This window comes from Phocoena sinus, chromosome 9 (genome assembly GCF_008692025.1).
Source record: "Phocoena sinus isolate mPhoSin1 chromosome 9, mPhoSin1.pri, whole genome shotgun sequence".
Lineage (NCBI taxonomy): Eukaryota > Metazoa > Chordata > Mammalia > Artiodactyla > Phocoenidae > Phocoena > Phocoena sinus.
In genome coordinates, this window is record NC_045771.1 from 85935677 (window position 1) to 85955291 (window position 19615).

At 42.8% G+C, this 19615-nt stretch overlaps 2 protein-coding genes across 7 annotated transcripts in view; one reads left to right on the top strand and one right to left on the bottom strand.

The window, feature by feature from the left end:
* The window catches only part of MAGI2 (membrane associated guanylate kinase, WW and PDZ domain containing 2), a 1347058-nt gene extending 1346370 nt beyond the window's left edge, over nucleotides 1-688 (top strand). The window contains exon 22 of the mRNA XM_032642294.1: nucleotides 34-688. Within this exon, the coding sequence (XP_032498185.1) occupies nucleotides 34-683 (650 nt within the window). The 3' untranslated portion in view covers nucleotides 684-688. The remainder of the gene's footprint in view (nucleotides 1-33) is intronic.
* PHTF2 (putative homeodomain transcription factor 2) overlaps nucleotides 1-19615 on the bottom strand; it is a 167244-nt gene that overhangs the window by 2971 nt on the left and 144658 nt on the right. For all 6 annotated transcript variants that reach the window (XM_032642300.1, XM_032642295.1, XM_032642301.1 and 3 more), the window contains 6 exons: nucleotides 7613-7743; nucleotides 7349-7400; nucleotides 5837-5953; nucleotides 4424-4580; nucleotides 2080-2294; nucleotides 706-899 (listed from right to left, as the gene is read on the bottom strand). The gene's annotated coding sequence lies outside the window, so the exon portion shown is untranslated. The remainder of the gene's footprint in view (nucleotides 1-705; nucleotides 900-2079; nucleotides 2295-4423; nucleotides 4581-5836; nucleotides 5954-7348; nucleotides 7401-7612; nucleotides 7744-19615) is intronic.

Below are 19615 nucleotides of genomic sequence, written 5' to 3' on the forward strand. Positions count from 1 at the left end.
ACGGCTCTAACGCCTGTGCTTCCTGCCCCACAGACGATTCCAGCTCCTGGAGTTCTCCCGCTGCTGCCTCCCCAGGTCTGCCGGAAGTAGGCGCCTCCCTCGAGGACGTCCTCTCTCCATTCTCTCCATCACATCCAGCCCCACCATCCGACCCTAACAACCAGATAAGCCCAGACCCAACTTGGGATATCAAAAGGGAACACGACGTTAGGAAACCAAAGGAGCTTTCAGCCGGCAGCCAGAAGAAGCAGCGCCTCGGGGAGCAGAGTGAGCTTTCGGCAAGCCCGCAGCGGGCCGTGCAGCCGAGGCTCGCGGAGGTGCCTGGTGGCCAGGGGCAGCCTGAGGCCAGCAGGCCCTCCTCAGAGGCCAGGGCACCCGGGCCCACAGCAGTGGACGCAGCGCGGGCCAGCAGCAAGGAGGGGCTGCATGCGGCAGTGGGCCCCGAGCTCGGCCGGCGCGAAGGCCCTGGAGTGGCACCTGCGTGCGTGGGCCCAGGCCGCGGCGGGGGTGTGCGGGAGGCCGAGGGCAGGGCAGGCACACGTGCGGGGCCCAGGCAGGGCACGCGGCCCCCGGGGGGAACCCCTGTGCGCAAGGCTGCTGTTGCGCCAGGGCCCTGGAAGGTGCCAGGCTCCGACAAGCTGCCGGGCATCCTCAAACCCGGCGCCTCGGCCGCAGACAGATGAGCCCACTGCCCCGCCTCAATACCTGCAGGCCATTCTTCTTAGGTTCCGTCTCATGGTGTTTTATTTTCACTGTCACGTGCATAAATCCACGAGGCACCAAGGCTTGGGAGCACCGACCCGAAGTCCCACGTGTCCAACAGGCATGGTCCATATGGCATCCACGGCAGACCCAAACTGATCCTAAAGCTCCCAGTTCCACTGCGGGGGCTTTGGCAGCTACGGAAGAACCAAAATAACATGAAGAACATCACAGAGAGTGCAGTGTAGCTTTAGTAAAACAAGAAAGAACAAAATTCCCCCACTGCATGAAGGATTTGGATGTCATCCAAACTTTATATCAAGAAACATATCAAGAAACTGGACAAGTAAGTTAAGAGCAATCACAAACTGGAATATCGCCTTAAAAATCAAACTGCACGGAGCAAGCTGAAACTGAAACAAGATTATATCTTTTAATCTGAAGAGTTGTAAATAAATTGTTCTGGACATATCTAGACAGGGGTTAAAAGGTTTCTTTGAAACATTCAGAACTGTTCACCCATGACACGTTTTTCATGGCTCACTTATGGCACCATCACCAGTTTTAGCAGCAATGTCCCCTGCATACTGCAGGGTGAATTAGAAATCTAGTGAATTCATTGGTGTGATGCCATTTTTACTGCCATTTCTGTAATCACGTTTCTGTGCATTTTCAGTGGTAGGAAAAAAAAAGTTTTAAAAATTGTATCCTAGGGAACAGTCTGCCGTAAGTCAAAATTTTGCAGTTTAGCTCATAGATCTTAATTGGTTTTCATCTAAAATAGGAATTTTATAACTAAAGGACCACAATTTGTTAAATTGAGATTGGCAACGCTGCAGTTCCTTTATGAGAAGGCCTTCCTGTTGTCTCAGAGTTAGCAGCTTCTTTGACAGCAACGTTACATTTCACTCATTTTGCTGTCTTCCATTACTTCATTTTCACTTTGATAGAGCAGAGGCAAAGTATTTCTCCTGTATTTCTCAGATTACAATGAATCTCTCTCTGATATTAAAAAATCATTAGTATGACCCATTTCTTTTCATTAAAGAACATGGATCTTTTTAGCATGTCTTATTATTTCTCCTTTTATTTCCATTTGGTTTGCTTTTTTGTCTAGATCTTTCTGTTTATCTTCCTCATCCATGGTAGATCCCCCAGTAAAACTCTTAAGGATTGCCTTTCTTCTCTGCTGTTTCGATCTTTCTTTGTAAAATTTTACCTTCAGTTAAATTATCCATGCATTCTTATTTGTAGCTGCACATATTAAAAGGCAAATGTTTCAGAGGGCAGTTCCTCTTTAATATGACCTGAATGAATGAGGTGTCATCCTCCCCATATTCTGCCCTTTACAGGCGTTCAAATGCAAATAAGCCTTACCTCCCTGCACCTGAAGTCAAATAAGTAAAACAGGGAGATCAGGTCCCATCACAGGCAGTCACGTGTAACAGCTTCCTTGGGTTGACTCTTTCCCTCTCTTTGTAATTGTAGTATCCTGAGCACCAGCTGTTCAATTTCCATCAAGCATAGGTGTAGTTTAGTTGTTTGACAAGAGGAGAATATGGTTGAAAGCCTCAAGTGAAGAGCCTTGCAGCCTGTAAAAGCAATTTCCAAAAATGAAACCTAGTCATCATAAACTAAAGCACAAACACATGTAGCAGTTTACAGTACTTTTGGTTTAATCTCAATTACTCTCTTTCTCCCCTGGACTACAGATCCAGTATAGTTTGCCATTAATTTATTGAATCTGGTTTTGGACAATGCTTCTGTAGTGTAGCTGCACGTCCCGGTACTGTATCCTCTGACCTTTATTTTCCATGTGTTACAAAAGGATAAAAAAATTGAGATTACGCTTGCATAAATTCTAATTTGCACAGTTCACAGCTACTACTTGTGCAGTAATTGCTTTATGCAGCTGTAATCCATAACCTGTGAAGACAGCACATCATCTAAACCCCATTCCAAATAATATTTCTGTGTAGTGTTAGCTGTGAATTTACCCTGTACAGCTGTATCTCTATAAATATAATTACATGTATTAATAGTCACAGAAAGACTGTAAGTGAGCAACTATTTTTATGAAACGCACCACTATGGATAAATTAACTTTTACAGAAATCTTGTTTACTGTATGATATTCTAAAACACTGTCAAATAAAATATATATCCAAAAATATTTTCTTTTTCCAACTATATAGGCTGTGTGTTGTCGACTGAAAAAAAAAAAAAAAAAAAGCACAGTGTGAGAGTTGTGAGTTAAGTTTTATTTGGGGCAAAATGAGGACTATCGCCCAGGAGACAGCATTTCAGATAGCTCTGAGAAACTGCTCCAAAGAGGTGGGGGGAGAGGTATTAGATAAGATTTTAGCATCGCGGGGGTATGTGCAGTCAGGCACACATTTTCACAGAGGCTTGCTGCTAGTCACGAGGAGCACACGTCCCCATTAATGATTTTACTGCTTTTCTAGATATGAGGAGATGCAAGATTTGGACTCATACAATATTTTCCTGAAAATATCTCACTATCCAAAGACCTGTTCTGCCAGAGCACAGAGTGCTCATTCCTGATCTCCACCCTGGCCTCCATTCAGGGGGTGCTGAAGGTCAGTGACTACAGTGGCTAGTGACCTAATCCTTGTAGAGGCAGACGGCAAGTGCCAGTTTTTAGTTGGCAGGGCCCCTCATGGTCATAAATTCAGCCATGGTTTGGGAGGCATTTCATGACCATTTCGTCCCATGGTGCTAGGAATGCTCATTCCTCAGTCAGGCGAGGATTTCACTGATAGGCCACTCAGTGTGCTATTACTGGACTAGGCCTTATTAACAGTAGTCAAAAGTCGCTGGACCACCTGTCTTACTAGTCTGTTACAGTCCAGGAAATAAAAATTCCCTCTTGCTGCTTCTTTCCAATCTAGAGTTACACTATTAAAATCACTGTTCTCATATAGAACTATATATGTGGTCAACTGCTTCAAGTCGCCTAGTCATCATTTCATCAGAGGTTCAGTCACACATGTGATAACGCAGGCAACAACAATTTTGTAAAACAGGCAATATGCAAATAACATAGCTAGCAGTATTAGTAAGGTCATAAGTAAGAATTTAAGTCGAGAGCTTCCATTAGTCATATCCCCAGGTTGTCTGACTTAGTTTGTTCTGTACCAATCCTTGCCTCTAAGGGAAATCATATATTGGCATTGTCCATAAGGCGCCCAGCCCAATTTCCTCGTGTCACTAGGCTGGTTATCCTTAGTACGGTTTAATTGTACCCAACATAGGGAGCCTTTAAACTTAAATGACCATAGCCTAGTGTTAACCACATAAATCCATCCCATAATTTTGGGAGGTTATATGCTTTGGCTGAAATTTTGCCTGTTGCTCTGATTGAACTTGAGTGACTTTAAAAGAAAATTCATACTTATGGCCAGGGTCAGAGCAGGTAGTATTAATTGCCCAGGTGAGGGGATCCCACCTAGTAATATCAATAGTGTCCTGAACAGAACTATAATTTCTTTCTTTTAGAATAAATTTCCTAAGAGCCAACCAATCAGAGCCTTGGACAGGAGAAGTCCACCAAGGTAACCCAGAAGTATGAGACACAGGTCACAAACCCAACGACTGGGTTGAATTTTAAAACAAGCATAGGATCATGCCCATGATAGAAAAACATTTGATTCTTATACAAAGGTCCAAGAAGTCAAGAAAACACAATAAATGGTCTTACGGGTCAGGTGCAGCATCTTAGGCCAGCTGTCTACTTCCAATGTTGTCTTCTTCTCATCCTGGTATGAGTGTAGTTCCTCCTCTGTTTGAGCGTTGTTTTAAGGTGATTTTGACATCAGCAGCCCTCTCTATAGACCAGTCCAGTGCAGGGGCCCTTTCTATGTGAAAATATTAATCCAAGAGTCAATTCCCTTCAGTTTTGCTGTGCATGAGCTAGTGCAGAGTACCTGATAAGGGTCTTTCCATCTAGGTTGGAGAAGATCCTTTAAAAGATGTCTTTTTCCAGTACACACAATGACCTGGTTACAGGTCTTGGGACATCTGATCTTCATCCAAAGATAGATGATATAAGCTTCAGAAACAGACTTAAGAGTGTCCTATTAATGACTCAGTTAAATTTAATATTAACATTAATAACAGCAAGGAATTAATAACAGCAAGGAACTATCTGAGAAGTCAGTCTTAGGCAGTAAATGCAGACCTCAACAAAACTAGAATTTAATATTCACTGAAACATAACTTTTTCTAAAATTACCCTTATTTCTACCAAATATAGCCAAATTAAGACCAATTTGTAAAGTAAGTCTAGTCTCAATAAACTTGGCCTGATGATTTATACAAATGTAATTGATCATATAGGCTTTTCTTTTTTTAAAAAAATGGCTTTGCTAGAACTTTTAAAAGGAGTCTCAGATTGAACTTTTTTTTTTTTTACATCTTTATTGGGGTATAATTGCTTTACAATGGTGTGTTAGTTTCTGCTTTATAACAAAGTGAATCAGTTATACATATACATATGTTCCCATATCTCTCCCCTCTTGCGTCTCCCTCCCTCCCACCCTCCTTATCCCACCCCTCTAGGTGGTCACAAAGCACCGAGCTGATCTCCCTATGCTATGCGGCTGCTTCCCACTAGCTATCTATTTTACGTTTGGTAGTGTATATATGTCCATGCCACTCTCTCGCTTATGTCAGATTGAACTTTTAAAAGGCCTCTCAGGGCTAGGAAAGTCATGCCCAAGGCTTGTCACAGACATTGTCTTACAGATTTAGGTGAATTCCTTTTTCATGGTCCCCAAATACCTTGAGATTCCTGCACCTGTTAGGAGGTGTCCTTCCTAATTTATCTGATAAAGCTACTGGGAACCTATGCATTTCCGATCTCTGGAGGGATCAGATAGAGAGGCAAGATAAATGTTTCAATTCTGCTTACAAAGGTATAATTAACCAAATTGCTATAAGTCATAATTAGCTTGAGGAGAAGGGTTTCCTTATATCTGGAAAACACAGATTAAAACCAATTATTTCTCAGACAGAAACCATAAAAATTATAGCCATAGTCACCAGTTCACTCAGTCCTACTGTTAACAGTTTTATGAAGCCATCAGGTTTCCCATTAGAATTAATTTCTTACCCAGTTCAGTGTTATGGTCTGAAAGTCAGAAACCTGTATTTGTCAAAAAGTCCTTTCTGGAAATCTTCTTGAAGAGGAAGCATTTTTGTAAAGGCATCAGAGTGAAACCATAACTGTCTATAATGACAAAAGATTTAAGGCACCTTTAAAATATGATTACAATGCAATTGACAAAGAAACTTGGTTACTGCTGTGACATACAACACTTTAATAACTAGAATTATGACTGATAATTTTACCAGGAGATACCAGATTTTCAAGAATTCCATATAATTTCTAGAACACCTATATTAATAACATTTTCCCATTAATATAACCTAAGAAGACTTATTACTCATTTGACAATACTTCCCATGTAATTTAATCTACCAAATGAACCTAATTAGTTTGATATCTCTCTTTGGGGTGTTTCGGGGACCCTTGGAAGCATTTCAAAGTTAGCTAGAGGTTAAAGGAACTTCATTAGGATTTGATTTGGGAAGTTTTGTAAGAAAAAAAAAAAAAAAAATCAAAAAGCTTTAAAACACTTGGTCATATAGGATCATAGGCCACTGTGGAACAATATTCACTTAACCAAAGTGGCACTAAAAGATTTCAAAGGCAAATACAGATCAGATCACTTAAAAGGTAAAGAAACTTAAAATCTGTTATCAAAGGCAGCTCAACATTTTAAGAAAACTTTTCTCCTAACAGAGATAAAAACCAAATTCAAGTTTTGTACCAGCTTACTTTTAAAATTCATTTACTCCACTAAATTTATTCTAAACTTAGCCAACCCTGACCATGCACAAAACTCTTTTGTCGGCAGTGCTAATTTGAAGGAAATAATTACTGGAAGTTGACTTGAGTTTTAAAAACTGCAGTTCTCACAGATTTTTCAAAGGAGAAGTTTAATGCCCCAAACAGGACTTCTTTGAAACTTGACTTTAAATACAGTGAAATTGCCTCACCCAAGTAAACTGAGAGTTTTCTTGTATACAATCTAGTTGGTATTTGCCTGTCAGCTGACTACGTCATTTATGAATTGGCAGTATGTTTCTGTTGCTTGCTACACTGATTGATACTGAGCCTTTTTTTCAAAAAGGATTTAAGGTATCAATTACCAGTAAATTCCATCACATTTTTTCCTTTTAATTCTGAAATTTTGTCATGCAAAATCCCAAGTTTATGCAGAAGCCAACATTTAGTGAAAAGCAGTGTAAAAGTCCAAAATGAATGGCCAAGAAAACCGTCTGCAACATATTACAATACCTACACTAGGGAGAAGAGAGAGTTCTATGAATAGTAATAGGATGATGACAATCCTGCCGTCAAGGAGATTACAACCCAAAGAAACAGTTCTCAACCCTAGTGCTGTCAAGACTTCCCACTGACGTCAACAGGAGACCTAAAATTCCCAAGCTATTTTTTACTCCAATATAATTTTTAAAAAATTAATTTATGTATCACTCTTAGAAAAGGGAAGAAGCTGATACAAAGTGTGAAATCAAGCACAAAAGTTGAGATACTTACAATAAATATATGTCATTCTTTATGAACTAATCTGAGAAGGGCCAAGTGCAAGCTGAAAAAGCAAAAGACACATAAAACAATGTAGTTAACAAAATGAGGTGTAAATATTAATTTTGCAAATCTGATTACTATTCTAAAAGAAAATAAAAGTCATTAGGGCATCAAAAAGACCACAAGTCAGAGACCAAAGAGATTAGGGCAAGGGCAGAGCAGCACTAGGGCCTGGCAAGTGAGGAGCCTGGCCTGGAAGGACATGGGTCTCACCATGAATCACATGTTTCCAAGGTCAGGCCGGAAAATAAAAAGCGAAGAGAGCCAGGTGGAGACTGGGCGGAGCAACAAGCACATCCCTCCTCTGAAGCTGTCATTTTGTCAAGTCCAAGTCCACTGTGGAACTTTCAGTTTCCCAAGTGAGGAAAAAAAAAAAACAAGAAAAAAAAATCAGCTTTTTATATGAAATTTGATGTTTTTTTTTAAAGTCTGACTGGTTTAATTCACATTTTTAAGAAACACTGAACAGGAAGAAAAGACACTACCACAACAAGCCATCTGCAGACAGAATCTGGCCCACAGCCCACCAATTTGCAGCCTCTGTCTTGGAACAACAGCCAGGCTTTCAGCAGAGAATCCCTCGCTTTCATGAGGATCTGATTCACCTTCCAAGCAGTGGATCATACACACCCCAGAAACTGTGAAGTGTGTGGCTCCTGAGGTCTGTACGTGCCTAGAAGAGCTTCGAATGTGTACTCCAAGCGTCAGGCACCCGACCAGAAACCTGATTGATGTTCCTGCAGTAGAGGTGCGTTTGCTGTGAAGCTGAAGAAACAAGCTTGCATAAGCCCTAAAGCTTACTTGAAATTTTACATTTTCTTTCATATTGAGTCTCCCCCCAAGCTTGGGGATCCCCAAAGATGAATCTGCCCCTGCCCTACTGATACTATTTTTTAGGCCAAACTCACAGCGAAATCGAGTGACCTAATCGCTGAAGAATTTGGATTTAATAGAGATTTCTTTTTCAGCTAACCATAGTGCCAGACACGATGCCTGTAAAATCACCAGAGTGCTTTCCAAGTCTTAAAACTAGTAAGAGCACTATGTCTAATGACAGTGCGTGATTCTGCATCATGTCTAGTTTATTTAGGGCACCAATTAAATGTGTAGAGATGATTATGATTACTGGTGGTAATAGCAGCTGTAGTTTGTAAACATTTGGGTATGAAAAATGGAGCAACAACCTAGAATTACACTGACCTCTTCCTGGGCATTTGGCGGCATATCACCCAGGCAGCCCAGTGATCAGGCACTCCAGAAAAGCTGAAGTCTGTCCCACCGCCCTGGGGAGGGTAACTGGCAACCACAAATGAGAGCCGTATCTGTTTTAAAAGGTTCTGAGAGTTTTCTGTGATCTTTTCTTTTGATGAAACTGCCTCTTGGAGAGTGATTTCACCTGGAAGAACCTGGGAATCTTGTGAAGCAAGAGTGACCTTTCGTCATTGAGTGGAAGGTAAATTTTCTAAAACCCTAACAAGGTGTATCCATGTGAAAGGAAATGCAACCTCCGCTATGATTTCTTCCTAGGTCAACTGCCTTCACACTGAGGAACACATGTTCCTGGGGCAGAGAGTCTTTCTAGGAGATACACAGGCACGGATGGCTTAAATGGAATCTATTTCCAGAACTTCAACTTCCATTTTTACGCATTTCAAACCTGCGGACTGCCAATTGCCCATTCCCAGTTGCCCTACACAAGGACCCTTTGCATTATGGAAGAAAGGCGGACCTATCACCTAACCTAAATTTTACTCTGGTTCATCAACCTGAAGTGTAAAACCTCTCGGGCATTAAACAAAGTGACAACTGGAGAATGCAGCCCTCCTGAGGGACAGTCAGGAGAGCAAACTACAGAGTATCAGTAAGAATTGATGTCGGCAATGCCTTCCTTCAATCCAAGAGCCCTGGTAGGGTTCCTATCTATCTAAGAATTAGCACCCACGTTCACCTGAATTTTAAAATAAAGTCAGACTTTTTCTGATTGAATGTGTGGTTTGGCTATTTGTCTGGCTTGACCACAAAGACTGGCTTTGCCAGTGAGATTATATGGCAGTTATTTTCCATTAAGCTGAATGAGTTAAATCTACAACTATAAGGTTTAAATAAAATATACTTAAAGCATATATAAAAGAGAAAATACATCCTTTGCAATATTTAAATTTGTGATAAGAATGTGGATGTCAACTTAAAAATGAAATCAGACCTAGTTTTATAAGATTATCTTAGGGGCTACGTGAAGCAAAAGGAGCACTCGGGCAAACCTACTTAACTCAGCTTAATAAAAGTTTTTAAATAGTGTTGAGTACCTACTATATATAAAACATTACAGGTGAACAGAACACAGCCCCTATTCTCACGTTAGGCGATCAAGACGGAAAGCAGCAAGCATGACGTGGTGATGCTGGACTCTGCAGGATGCAGAAATGGTTGGAGGCAGTTAGAAGTCACCCTGGATAAGGGGCATTTCAGTTGGGTTTTGAAGGATGGGTAGAATTTCAAAAGGTAGAGGAGGTGTAAGGGATAGAACAGCATGAGGGAAGTCAGAGTTCAGAAACTTGGAAGTAGGTTAGAGAAACAGTGAATTGTTTATTTTGACTGACACTGTGACACACACACACACACACACGGGGGGGGGGAGAGAGAGAGAGAGAGAGAGAGAGAGAGAGAGAGAGATAGACACAGGTAGGGTCAAGCATTAGGGAGCAGTTGAGAGAGTCATTAGAGGTTTCTGAGCAAAGAAGATGAACTCAGCCCTGCGCTCTGGGAGGAAGCCCTGGCAGTCCTGTCCAGGTACAGTGGAGGTGGGAGACACTCTGGCAGGTACTGACATCCTCCAGGCGAAAGATAAGGAGACGTGAGCACCTGTCATGGTGCCAAGAACTAGTCAGGGACTCTGACTTGAGCACAGGGTAAATATTTGACACATATACATTTTTAAATTGTTGTTCTTATTAACTGAGGGACATAAAACATCTGCGGTGGTGCTCTGGAATTCTCACTCAACAGATATTTATCAGGTGTCAGCCATGTGCCAGTCAGTGTGCAGAGGGCTGAGACTATAATCTTAAACTAGACAGGCACTACCCACCCCACAGAGACCGCACGCCTTCCCCCGTTCGCCAAGGACGGTCCTGGCTTTAAACCTGCGAGTGGGCATCCCAAGAAACCCCTCAGTCCCGGGCAAACCGGGATGGTTCAGCCACCCTAGAGGAAGGGGCACATGGGCCAAGGTGGCAAATCTGAGGCCCGACAGCAGCCAGTCACCTGAGGGCAGAGGATTTGGAGAACTTGCCTGCAGGAAACTGGAGAGCTGCGGGGTCAAGATCTCACAGGGCCTAACTGGCCTTGGCCAGCACTTGGGCCTCCACGCAACAGTCAGCAGGAGGCCACTGGTGGGTATTCATTGGGCAGGATGACCTGATGTGATGTGGGTTCCCATACAGAACACGGGGCTAGAGGGGAAACCACCTTTATGCTCCCTGCTCCCTGCCTCTCTCCCTTCTTCTCCATCCTCTGATAGAGGCTGCAGCCCCCACAGGCTGCCGACACTGAGCTCAGCCTCTCCCAGCTCCTGTCTCAGGCAGCCACCAGCCTTTCCGGGAGGACTCAGGAGGCCCTGCTGGTGTGTTTCAACTCTTCGAAGAGCTTTCCTGGGCAGGTATCTAATCAGTAAACAGGCTCACAACTCTTATAGATTCTCTGCTCTTTTCTCCATCATCAAGATGTGGATTGAAGATTCATCTTGTGTTTCTACAATTAACCCACAAGGTGCCTGACATATAACAGGCACTCAGTGAAATACTTGCTGAAGGTTGGATAATTTTTTTAAAAACCGGCCTTATGTCTAAATCCAATACAGTTTCCCTTGAATAAAAATGGCTTTCAACATGGTAAGTGGCCCTGACTAGTCAGAGTAGACACTTTGCAATTTTTCTCAAGTTTGCTGCTATTTTTACAAAATTCTGAAAGAAGGGCTTGATGTTTTTATTTGAACACCACCTGGAATGAAGGCTAGCTTCTGCAACTCAACCAGGTGCTTTACCCAAAATAAACCCAGTAACTGTTTCCCCTTGACTTTCTCCTGTTCTTGCTCAGGCCCAGCTCTGTCCCAAAGCCAGCAGGCCTTGAGAAGACCCAGCTCTGGCTCTTATTTCATGAAGGTAAGGTCAGGACCAGAGAGCAACAGAGACAGGGCAAGCCTTCTTGTTCCAGCCTTCCTTGCTCAGAACCCAGGGAGAGACTTTCCACTAGCATCCTTAGCTGAGTTCTAGCACACTGGGTCCAGCGGGTCAGGGTCCCTCAGATGAACTTGACCTCCCCACTGTAAATGTTTGCTGGAAGCAGGCAAAAGGCCCCTGCGGGTTTTGGCCTTGGACTGGTCCAGACTCCCTCTGCCTCTCTGCTCCAACCGCAACTCTTCCCAATACCACACACACACACAAAGACACCTGCATCCCATCTGACTCCCTCCCCAGGCTCCTGTCACTCGTGTCAAGCAGCCTTTGAGTGACCACACTTTGGGCTCGACTCCTCCAGCCAACCTCAGCTCTGCAGCCTGTACCAGGGCCCTGATACTCACCCGCTGGCCCCTTGCTTAAGGGACTCTACCTGAACTCCCTACATTGACCTCTCAGGATCAAAGACCCTCATGGTCTGCTTTCCACTAACCTTCCTGCCAGATGAAGCAGATCATTCACAACCCATCCCCAAACATTTTCACTCTGTTTTTAATCAAAGTCAACAAATACAAAACCCAGATTTCTTTTTTTTTTCTTAACCATTGTTATTATCAAGGAGCTAATGGTGTAAGGCCTTGGTAGGTCTTAAAATATAGTTAGGTATAGATATCTTAAAAAACGAAGGAGTTATCTGGAACAGGCACCCACATTAAAGGGGTGGAGCAGCCAGCAATGATTTTGTCCTAAATTATTCTGCCAAGACACTTTCAAACAGAAGCAGTGAATCGTCTGAACCACTCCCAGAAGACTGGCTGCTGTAACAAATAAATCCACTCCCACCTCCAAAGGCTTATTTCTCACTCAGGTAACAGACCAGGAGTTGCTGGTTGTAGACAGAGATTTTCCTTATTTAGTGATTCAGAGACATGTTCCTTTCATTCTATGGCTCCACCATCCCCTAGAGCCTTGCTTGCTTCTGAGAGAGGGTCTGAGCACAAACAGCACTACTATCCCCTGGAAGCTTGTTAGAAATGCAAGATCTCAGACCCTGCCCTGGATCTACTGTACCAGCCCGGTGTTTTAGGAAGATCTCCAGATATGGGTGACACCAACACACACAGAATTTTGAGAAGTCCTGCCCTAGAACCTCAGAGCCCTCTACATCCAGAGAGCCAAAGGGGAAAGAGGGCTTCAGTGAGCATTCCATTGAAGTCCCAGCCTACAAATGGCAGGTCACTCCCATTCCTATTCCACTGGTCAGAACTAGTCACATGGGCACACTTGACACAAAGGACTCTGGGAAATGCAGTTCCTGACTGGACAGCTGTCTGGCAGCTCCCACTCCACACTATGAAATTGGGAGGACAGATTTTGGTGGACAAACAGACATTTCTGACTCAGAGTATTTTTTGTATTTTTTTCCATGAGAAGAAAGAATATTTCCTCCTCTCTCCTAGAAACAGTTTTAGTATAAGGTGACATGGGAATTTTTCCAGCTTTTTTGGAGTTTTTTTTGTGGATTTTTTCCAGATTTATTGAGAAATAACCAACAAATAAAACTATATATTTAAAGTGTAAAACATGATGATTTGATAGACATACACATTGTGAAATGATTCAAGTTAATGAACACATCCATCACCTCACACTGTTAACTTTTGTGTGTGTGTGTGTGTGTGTGTGTGTGTGTGTGTGGTGAGAACACTTAAGATCTACTTCCAGCAAATTTCAGGTATACAATTCTATATTATTAACTGCAGTCACCATGCAGCTTCCATTGTGAAGGTGGTCCAGCCTGGGGCTAAATGGATCAATGTATTGGACAAGAAGATGTTCCCATGAACCATCATATCCATGAGAGGCTGTGACCACGTGTGGTTTCCATCAGTGCTGCTTCCCTCCTCACCCTTAACACAAAGGGCATCCCTGAATGACCTTACCTTCTGAACAAATCTGAGGCATCCAAACAGGGATCAGCAAACTTCTTCTGTCAAGTGTCAGATAATAAATATTTTGAGCTATGCTGGCCATTCTGTGTCTGATGCAATCACTCAGCTGTCGTTCTAGCATGAAAGCAGCATAGACAAAATGTAAATTAATTCACACTATATAAACAATATGGGAGAACTAATTTATTTTACAAACCTTTACTGAGTATTTATTAAGCTACTTAATGCCTCTGGTCCAGTCAAAATGTAAACTCTGTGAGGGCAGGAATCATTTCTATCTTCTTCCTTACTATAACCCTTGAACATATCACCATAACTGGCACATATAAATGAACGACAGAATAATTAAATGAATGTCACACATGGGGAAATTTGCAGATTGGAGGAGGTGTAGCAAATGCTCTGAGGTCCATCCTGGCCAAGGGGCCCACACAGGGTGGCCATGTAGCACAGGATAAGCGTAAGACAAGAGAAAGTCATCAGCAAGGTCATTAATCTTTGGCAACCTGACCCAGAAGGGCCATCACAGAACACGAAAGCCTGAGGCTTTCACCTTCTTGTCCAATACATCAGACCATTTAGCACCAGAATGAACCACCTTCACAAAGGAAGCTGCATTGGTGACTATAGTAAATAACACTGTATTATATACTTGAAATTTGCTGGGAGGAGATCTTCAGCATCTTTACCATGCACACCTCCTTAGTGAGCAGGTGGCCAAAGGGCAAAGAAACACTGCTTTGACGGCAAATACCAGGCCCTACCCCAGGCCATGCGCGACATGTGTGTGCAAAGGAGAAACACGCAGGGCTCTATTAACAGAGTACTTGTCATGGTGAGAGTCTCAAAATCGAATATGTAGGCCCTGGACAAGAGCAGAAGTCACACTGAAGGGACTGCAAAGAGGAGAAAACTTGGTCAAGGTCAGGAGCAGTAACAAATAATGAGGAAATTAGCATTTAATTACCATAAGCTGTGTGCCCAGCACTTTTACATACACTGTCTAGCTTTATCCTCACAGCAACCTCGTACGTTCATAATATTCTCCCCACTCCTCCAAAATTGCTTCTGTTTGGGTCACACTATCTCATTCCAAGACTTACTGTAAAGCTACACAGAGCACCTCAACTCTACACGGTTAACATTTGGGACTAGATAATGCTTTGTTGTGGGAGGTTGTCCTGTGCATTCGTTATAGGATGTCTAGTAACATCCCTGACCTCCACCCACCAATTATGATAATCAAAATGTCTCCCTACGTTGCCAGGTACCCTGGGGTGGGGGGAGGGGGCAGAGGCAGAACTGACCCCAGGGGAGAAGCTCGGAGCTACAGTAATCAAGACTGTGAGGTGCTGGCAAATGGCAGACACAGGTCAATGCAACAGAAAAGGGCCCATAAACACATCCAGACACAAACCTCCATGGCAATTCACAGGAGACAGAACAGTCTTTTCAACGGATATATCTATATGTACCTTGATGCATGCCTCACACTGTGTATAGAATTCAACTCAAAATGGATCATAGACCAAAATGTGAAACCTAAAAATTTGATAATTGGACTCAAGTAAAAATCGAAAATGTCTGCTATTCAAAAGACACTGTTAAAAAAAAAATGGGAAAAAAGAGAGTCATAGACTGGTAGAAAATATCTGCAAAACAAAAATTTGATAAAGGAGTTGTATCCTAAATATATATTTTTTTAAATTCTGAAAATTCAGTAATAAAAGAATCAATTTATAAAAGGCATGAAATATTTATAAAGACATTTCATCAAAGAAGATATACAGAAGGAGAATAATTACATTAAAAAAGATGCCCAACATTATTAGTCACTAGGGAAATTCTAATTACAACCACAAGGAGATATCACTACACGCCTACTAAAATGACTAAAATTTTAAAAGTGACACGCGTTGATAGTGGGAATGCAAAACGATGCAACCACGTTGGAAAACAGTTTGGCAATTTCTTCTATGGGTAAAATACGCTTGCCATATGACCCCGCAATCCTGCTCTGAGGTACCTAGCCAAGTGAAATGCAAACCTATGTTCACACAAAAACCTGTACGTGAATTTTTATAGTGACTCTATTTCTTATTCATCTAAAACTGGAAACATGCACACACTGAACCACTACTCAGCAATAAAGAAGACCAGGGAATTCCCTGGGCCGTCCGTCCAGTGGTTAGGACTCTGCGCTTCCACTGCAGGGGGCACGGGTTTGATCCCTGGTCGGGAAACTAAGATCCCGCATGCTGTGTGGTGTGGCCAAAAAAAAATACCAAACAAACTACCGTCACACGTGGTAACACAGGTGAATGTCAAATACGCTATGCCAGGTGGAGGGATCCAGGCTCAAAAGGCTACACAATGTATAGCTTCATTTGTATGATGCTCTATAGCCATAACTCTGAAGACAGAAAACTAAAAGGCCAGGAAAGAGGACAGTGGTGGCCAGAGGCTGTGGAGAGGGGAGGTGCTGACCACAAAGGGGCCCAAGTGAACTCTGTGAGTGGTGCAACTCGTCTGTATCTTGACCGTGGTGACAGTCACACGACTCCATGTGTTTGTCAAAACTCACAGAACTACGTGGTCGGCTGTCCTTTTCCTCAGGTTCCACATCCGTGAATTCAACCAACCTTGGATTCGGTGGGGGTCGGCGGGGGGAGGGGCGGGGGGACTGAGAAAGTTCCAGAAAACAAAACTTGAATTTGCAGCATCCCAGCAACTACTTACATAGCATTTACACTACATTTACAGCTATTTACATAGCATTTCATTGTATTAGGTACTATAAGATATCTAGAGATGGTTTAAAGTATATGAGAGGATTTGCATAGGTTATATACTAAGGGACTGGAGCATCCATGAATTTTGTTCTCTGCAGGGGTGGCGTCCCTGCAGATCCTCAAAAGGATGAATTTTACTGAACGTGAATTGTACTTCAAAAAACTGTATATGAATAGGATTTCTGTTTAGACTTTGAGAAAGAAAATTAATCACTTATGAACCTGAATACAATTCTACGACTGTAATTAAATAAAACAAGTCAGACTCTGTCACTCTCCCGCTTATGCTCAGCATCCATCGCCCTCCCTCCACACACCTACCTGACCTCACCTCCTTCCTCCACCTTCCTTTCACTCCAGCTACACTGGCTCCCTGTTCTTCCTGAAACACCTTCTCTTTCCTTTGCTCACAATGCTCTTCCTCTTGATATCTGCATGGCTTCCTCCCTCAATTCCCTCAAGGCCTTTGCTCACTTTATCAGAGAGCTCTTTCCCGATCTCTCCCTCTCTCTCTCTCAATATTCCTCTCCACCTTACTCTGCTTCGTCTCCATAGCACTTCTCATGCATTTATTTTTTGTTTATATGCGCTAGAATGTAAGCTTCATCTTTATCTGCTTTCATCACTTTGGTCTCCTAGAACAGTTCCTGAAACACAGTAAGTGCTCCATCAATATTTGTTTTTTTGTTTTTGTTTCTTGAAAGAAGCTTTTTTTTGAGGTATAATTGACATATAGTATTATATTAGTTTCAGGTGTCATAAATACTTGCTAAATGAATGAATAAATAAATGACTGGATGTACTGATGGGTGCAGGGATGGAAAGACAGAGGGAGGGAGGGAGGGAGGGAGGGGTAGATTAGACGGGGCAGTTGACTGGATATCCTCTCAGAGAATTTGAATACAAAACATGAAATGAGAATGAGCAGCAATGGTAACAGTAAAAACTGAGACGAGAGCAGCTGTTTCACAAAAGGATTAAGCACTAAACTAGGAGTCAAAGACACTTGCTTATTTGAAACACTGTTGAGTCTGTCAGCATAGCCGCTAAATGTATGTCTGATTAATAACTGTATCACAGTCTTCTAACCAGCAACACCCTTCTCTCTGAGGCCTAGCTCCCTGTCTTCCTTACTTCCCTGAGTATCCCTACAATAAACCTCCTTTGACAAAGGTACGCCACACACGTCACTCACTCTTCCTTGGAACCTCAAAGACCCTAACCACCACTCATCCCCATACTCTTTCTGGTGGACTCAGACATGGATGGTTTCCCCTGCTCAGGAAAACAGTGCCCCCTGCAGGTCTCCATCGGCAGCAGTCAGAAGAGACTTGATCACGCAGAGTAAAGCCACTCTACTGCCAGCTCAATGCAGTGTGGCAACAGAACTCTGTGTCCCCAGGAGACCCCTACACCTCCCTTCTTGCAGCATCAGGACAATTCGCCCCAGCTCATCCTGTCCCTTAACCTTGCTTTGGTTGGGCATCCTTTAACCCTCAAACTCTTACCACCCCTTTCTGACACTCCTTTTTCTGACCCCCTTCCCTGAAACCCTTCCACGGAGCTCTCTGAAAATCATCAGCAAAATCTCCACAACCTTAATTTCTTCTCTGAACTTTCCTGCATCTTTGTGCTCTCACTGGAACCTAGCTTCCCCTTGGGACACTGCTTTCCCTGCAGGCTCTCAAGTGGTGGCTGTTTTCTCTCCTACTTCTCTTGTTCCATGAGGGTAAGTGTCTTTCTTTCTTGCATCTCATATCACTTTCAGCACCTTTCCATAAAATGTTTAGCCTTAAATCTCACGTCAACTGACTCGATCATTCTTTTCTAATATACGCGTTCATTGCTATAAATTTCCCTCTAAGCCCTGCTTTTACTGCATCCCATAATTTTTGATGTTGTAATTTCATTTTCATTTACTTTAAAATTTTCTCTTGTGGCTTCACTTTTGACCCATATGTTATTTAGAAGTGTGTTGTTTAATCTCCAAAGATTTTGAGATTTTCCAGCTATCTTTCTGTTACTGATTTCTAGTTTAATTCCATGTGGAATGTGAACATACTTTGTAAGATTTCTACTCTTTTGCATTTGTTAAGGTATGTTTTATGTCCCAGAATGTGTTCTATCATCCATGTGAGCATCAAAAGAATGAGTATTCTGCTATTGCGAGAGGAGAACTGTATAAATGTCAATTAGATCCAGTTGATTGATGGGGCTGTTCAATCCAACTGTATCCTTACTGACTTTCTGCTTGCTGGATCTGACCTAGCTTAAATTCCATGGTCAATCACCACAACCACTCCCTTGCACCTCGCCCCTCTCTTCTTCTGTACATTCACTTACCTAAACCACAACCCTGGTTCAATCCAGCTCCCTGCATATATCTTGCCTAGCTCCACATATACTGACTGTGGTCAGTGAAAAACACCCAACCATGCTGATTGGTCTCTCCTTAAATTCATAACCACTAAGGTCAGGTGGGCCTTGTATGCTGTCAAGCAAACAGACCGACATTCCCTGGTCCATTCCCGGGAGGGAGCCATTCCCATCCCATTCTCATGGATGACTATTTCCTCAAATAGTCATCCTTCTTGTTCCCCCTCAAATCGCTAACACCTCCTTCCTAATCCTCACTCTCAGCAGATGTCCTTGCTTCCTAGTTCAGTGAGAAAGTAGACGTTCCCATCACCATAGCTACACTTGTATATGTGCCCATATCCTCTGCCTCCAAGCCTTTTACCATGAATTTCTGGTCTTTGCTACTAGCAAATGCCAACCTGCTCACTTCTGCACTAGATTCCTCTTGCTTATTCATAGACAATTCTCCAGCTATTCTCTTTTCTCCTGCAAGCATCCTTTTGTCCCTCTCTGATCTTTCTCATCAGCACACAGGCTATTTTGTTTCTAAATGGCAAGCGTGTTCCTTGGGGATTTGCATTTGCTTTTTCCTCTTGGGAAGATGCTCTTCGCCAAGATAGCCACATGACTGTCTTCCTCTTCTCCTCCCCAGGTCCTTATCCAAATGATACTTCTCAGGGATGCCTTTTCTGGCCACCCTGTCTAAAACTGCAACCTCACTGTGTCTGGGTGTACCCTAAGGTGACCCTTAAGGAGCCACACCTCAAATCCCCCTCCCCTTGGGTGAGGGCAGAACCTGTAATTTGGTTCTAATAAAATAGAGCAAAGGTAATGGGATGTCACTTCCTTGATTAGGTTACAGTATGTAGCAAGGCAATGGGCTGTCACCCCATAATTACATTACATGATATAACACTCCATCTTAGCAGACTAGAGCAA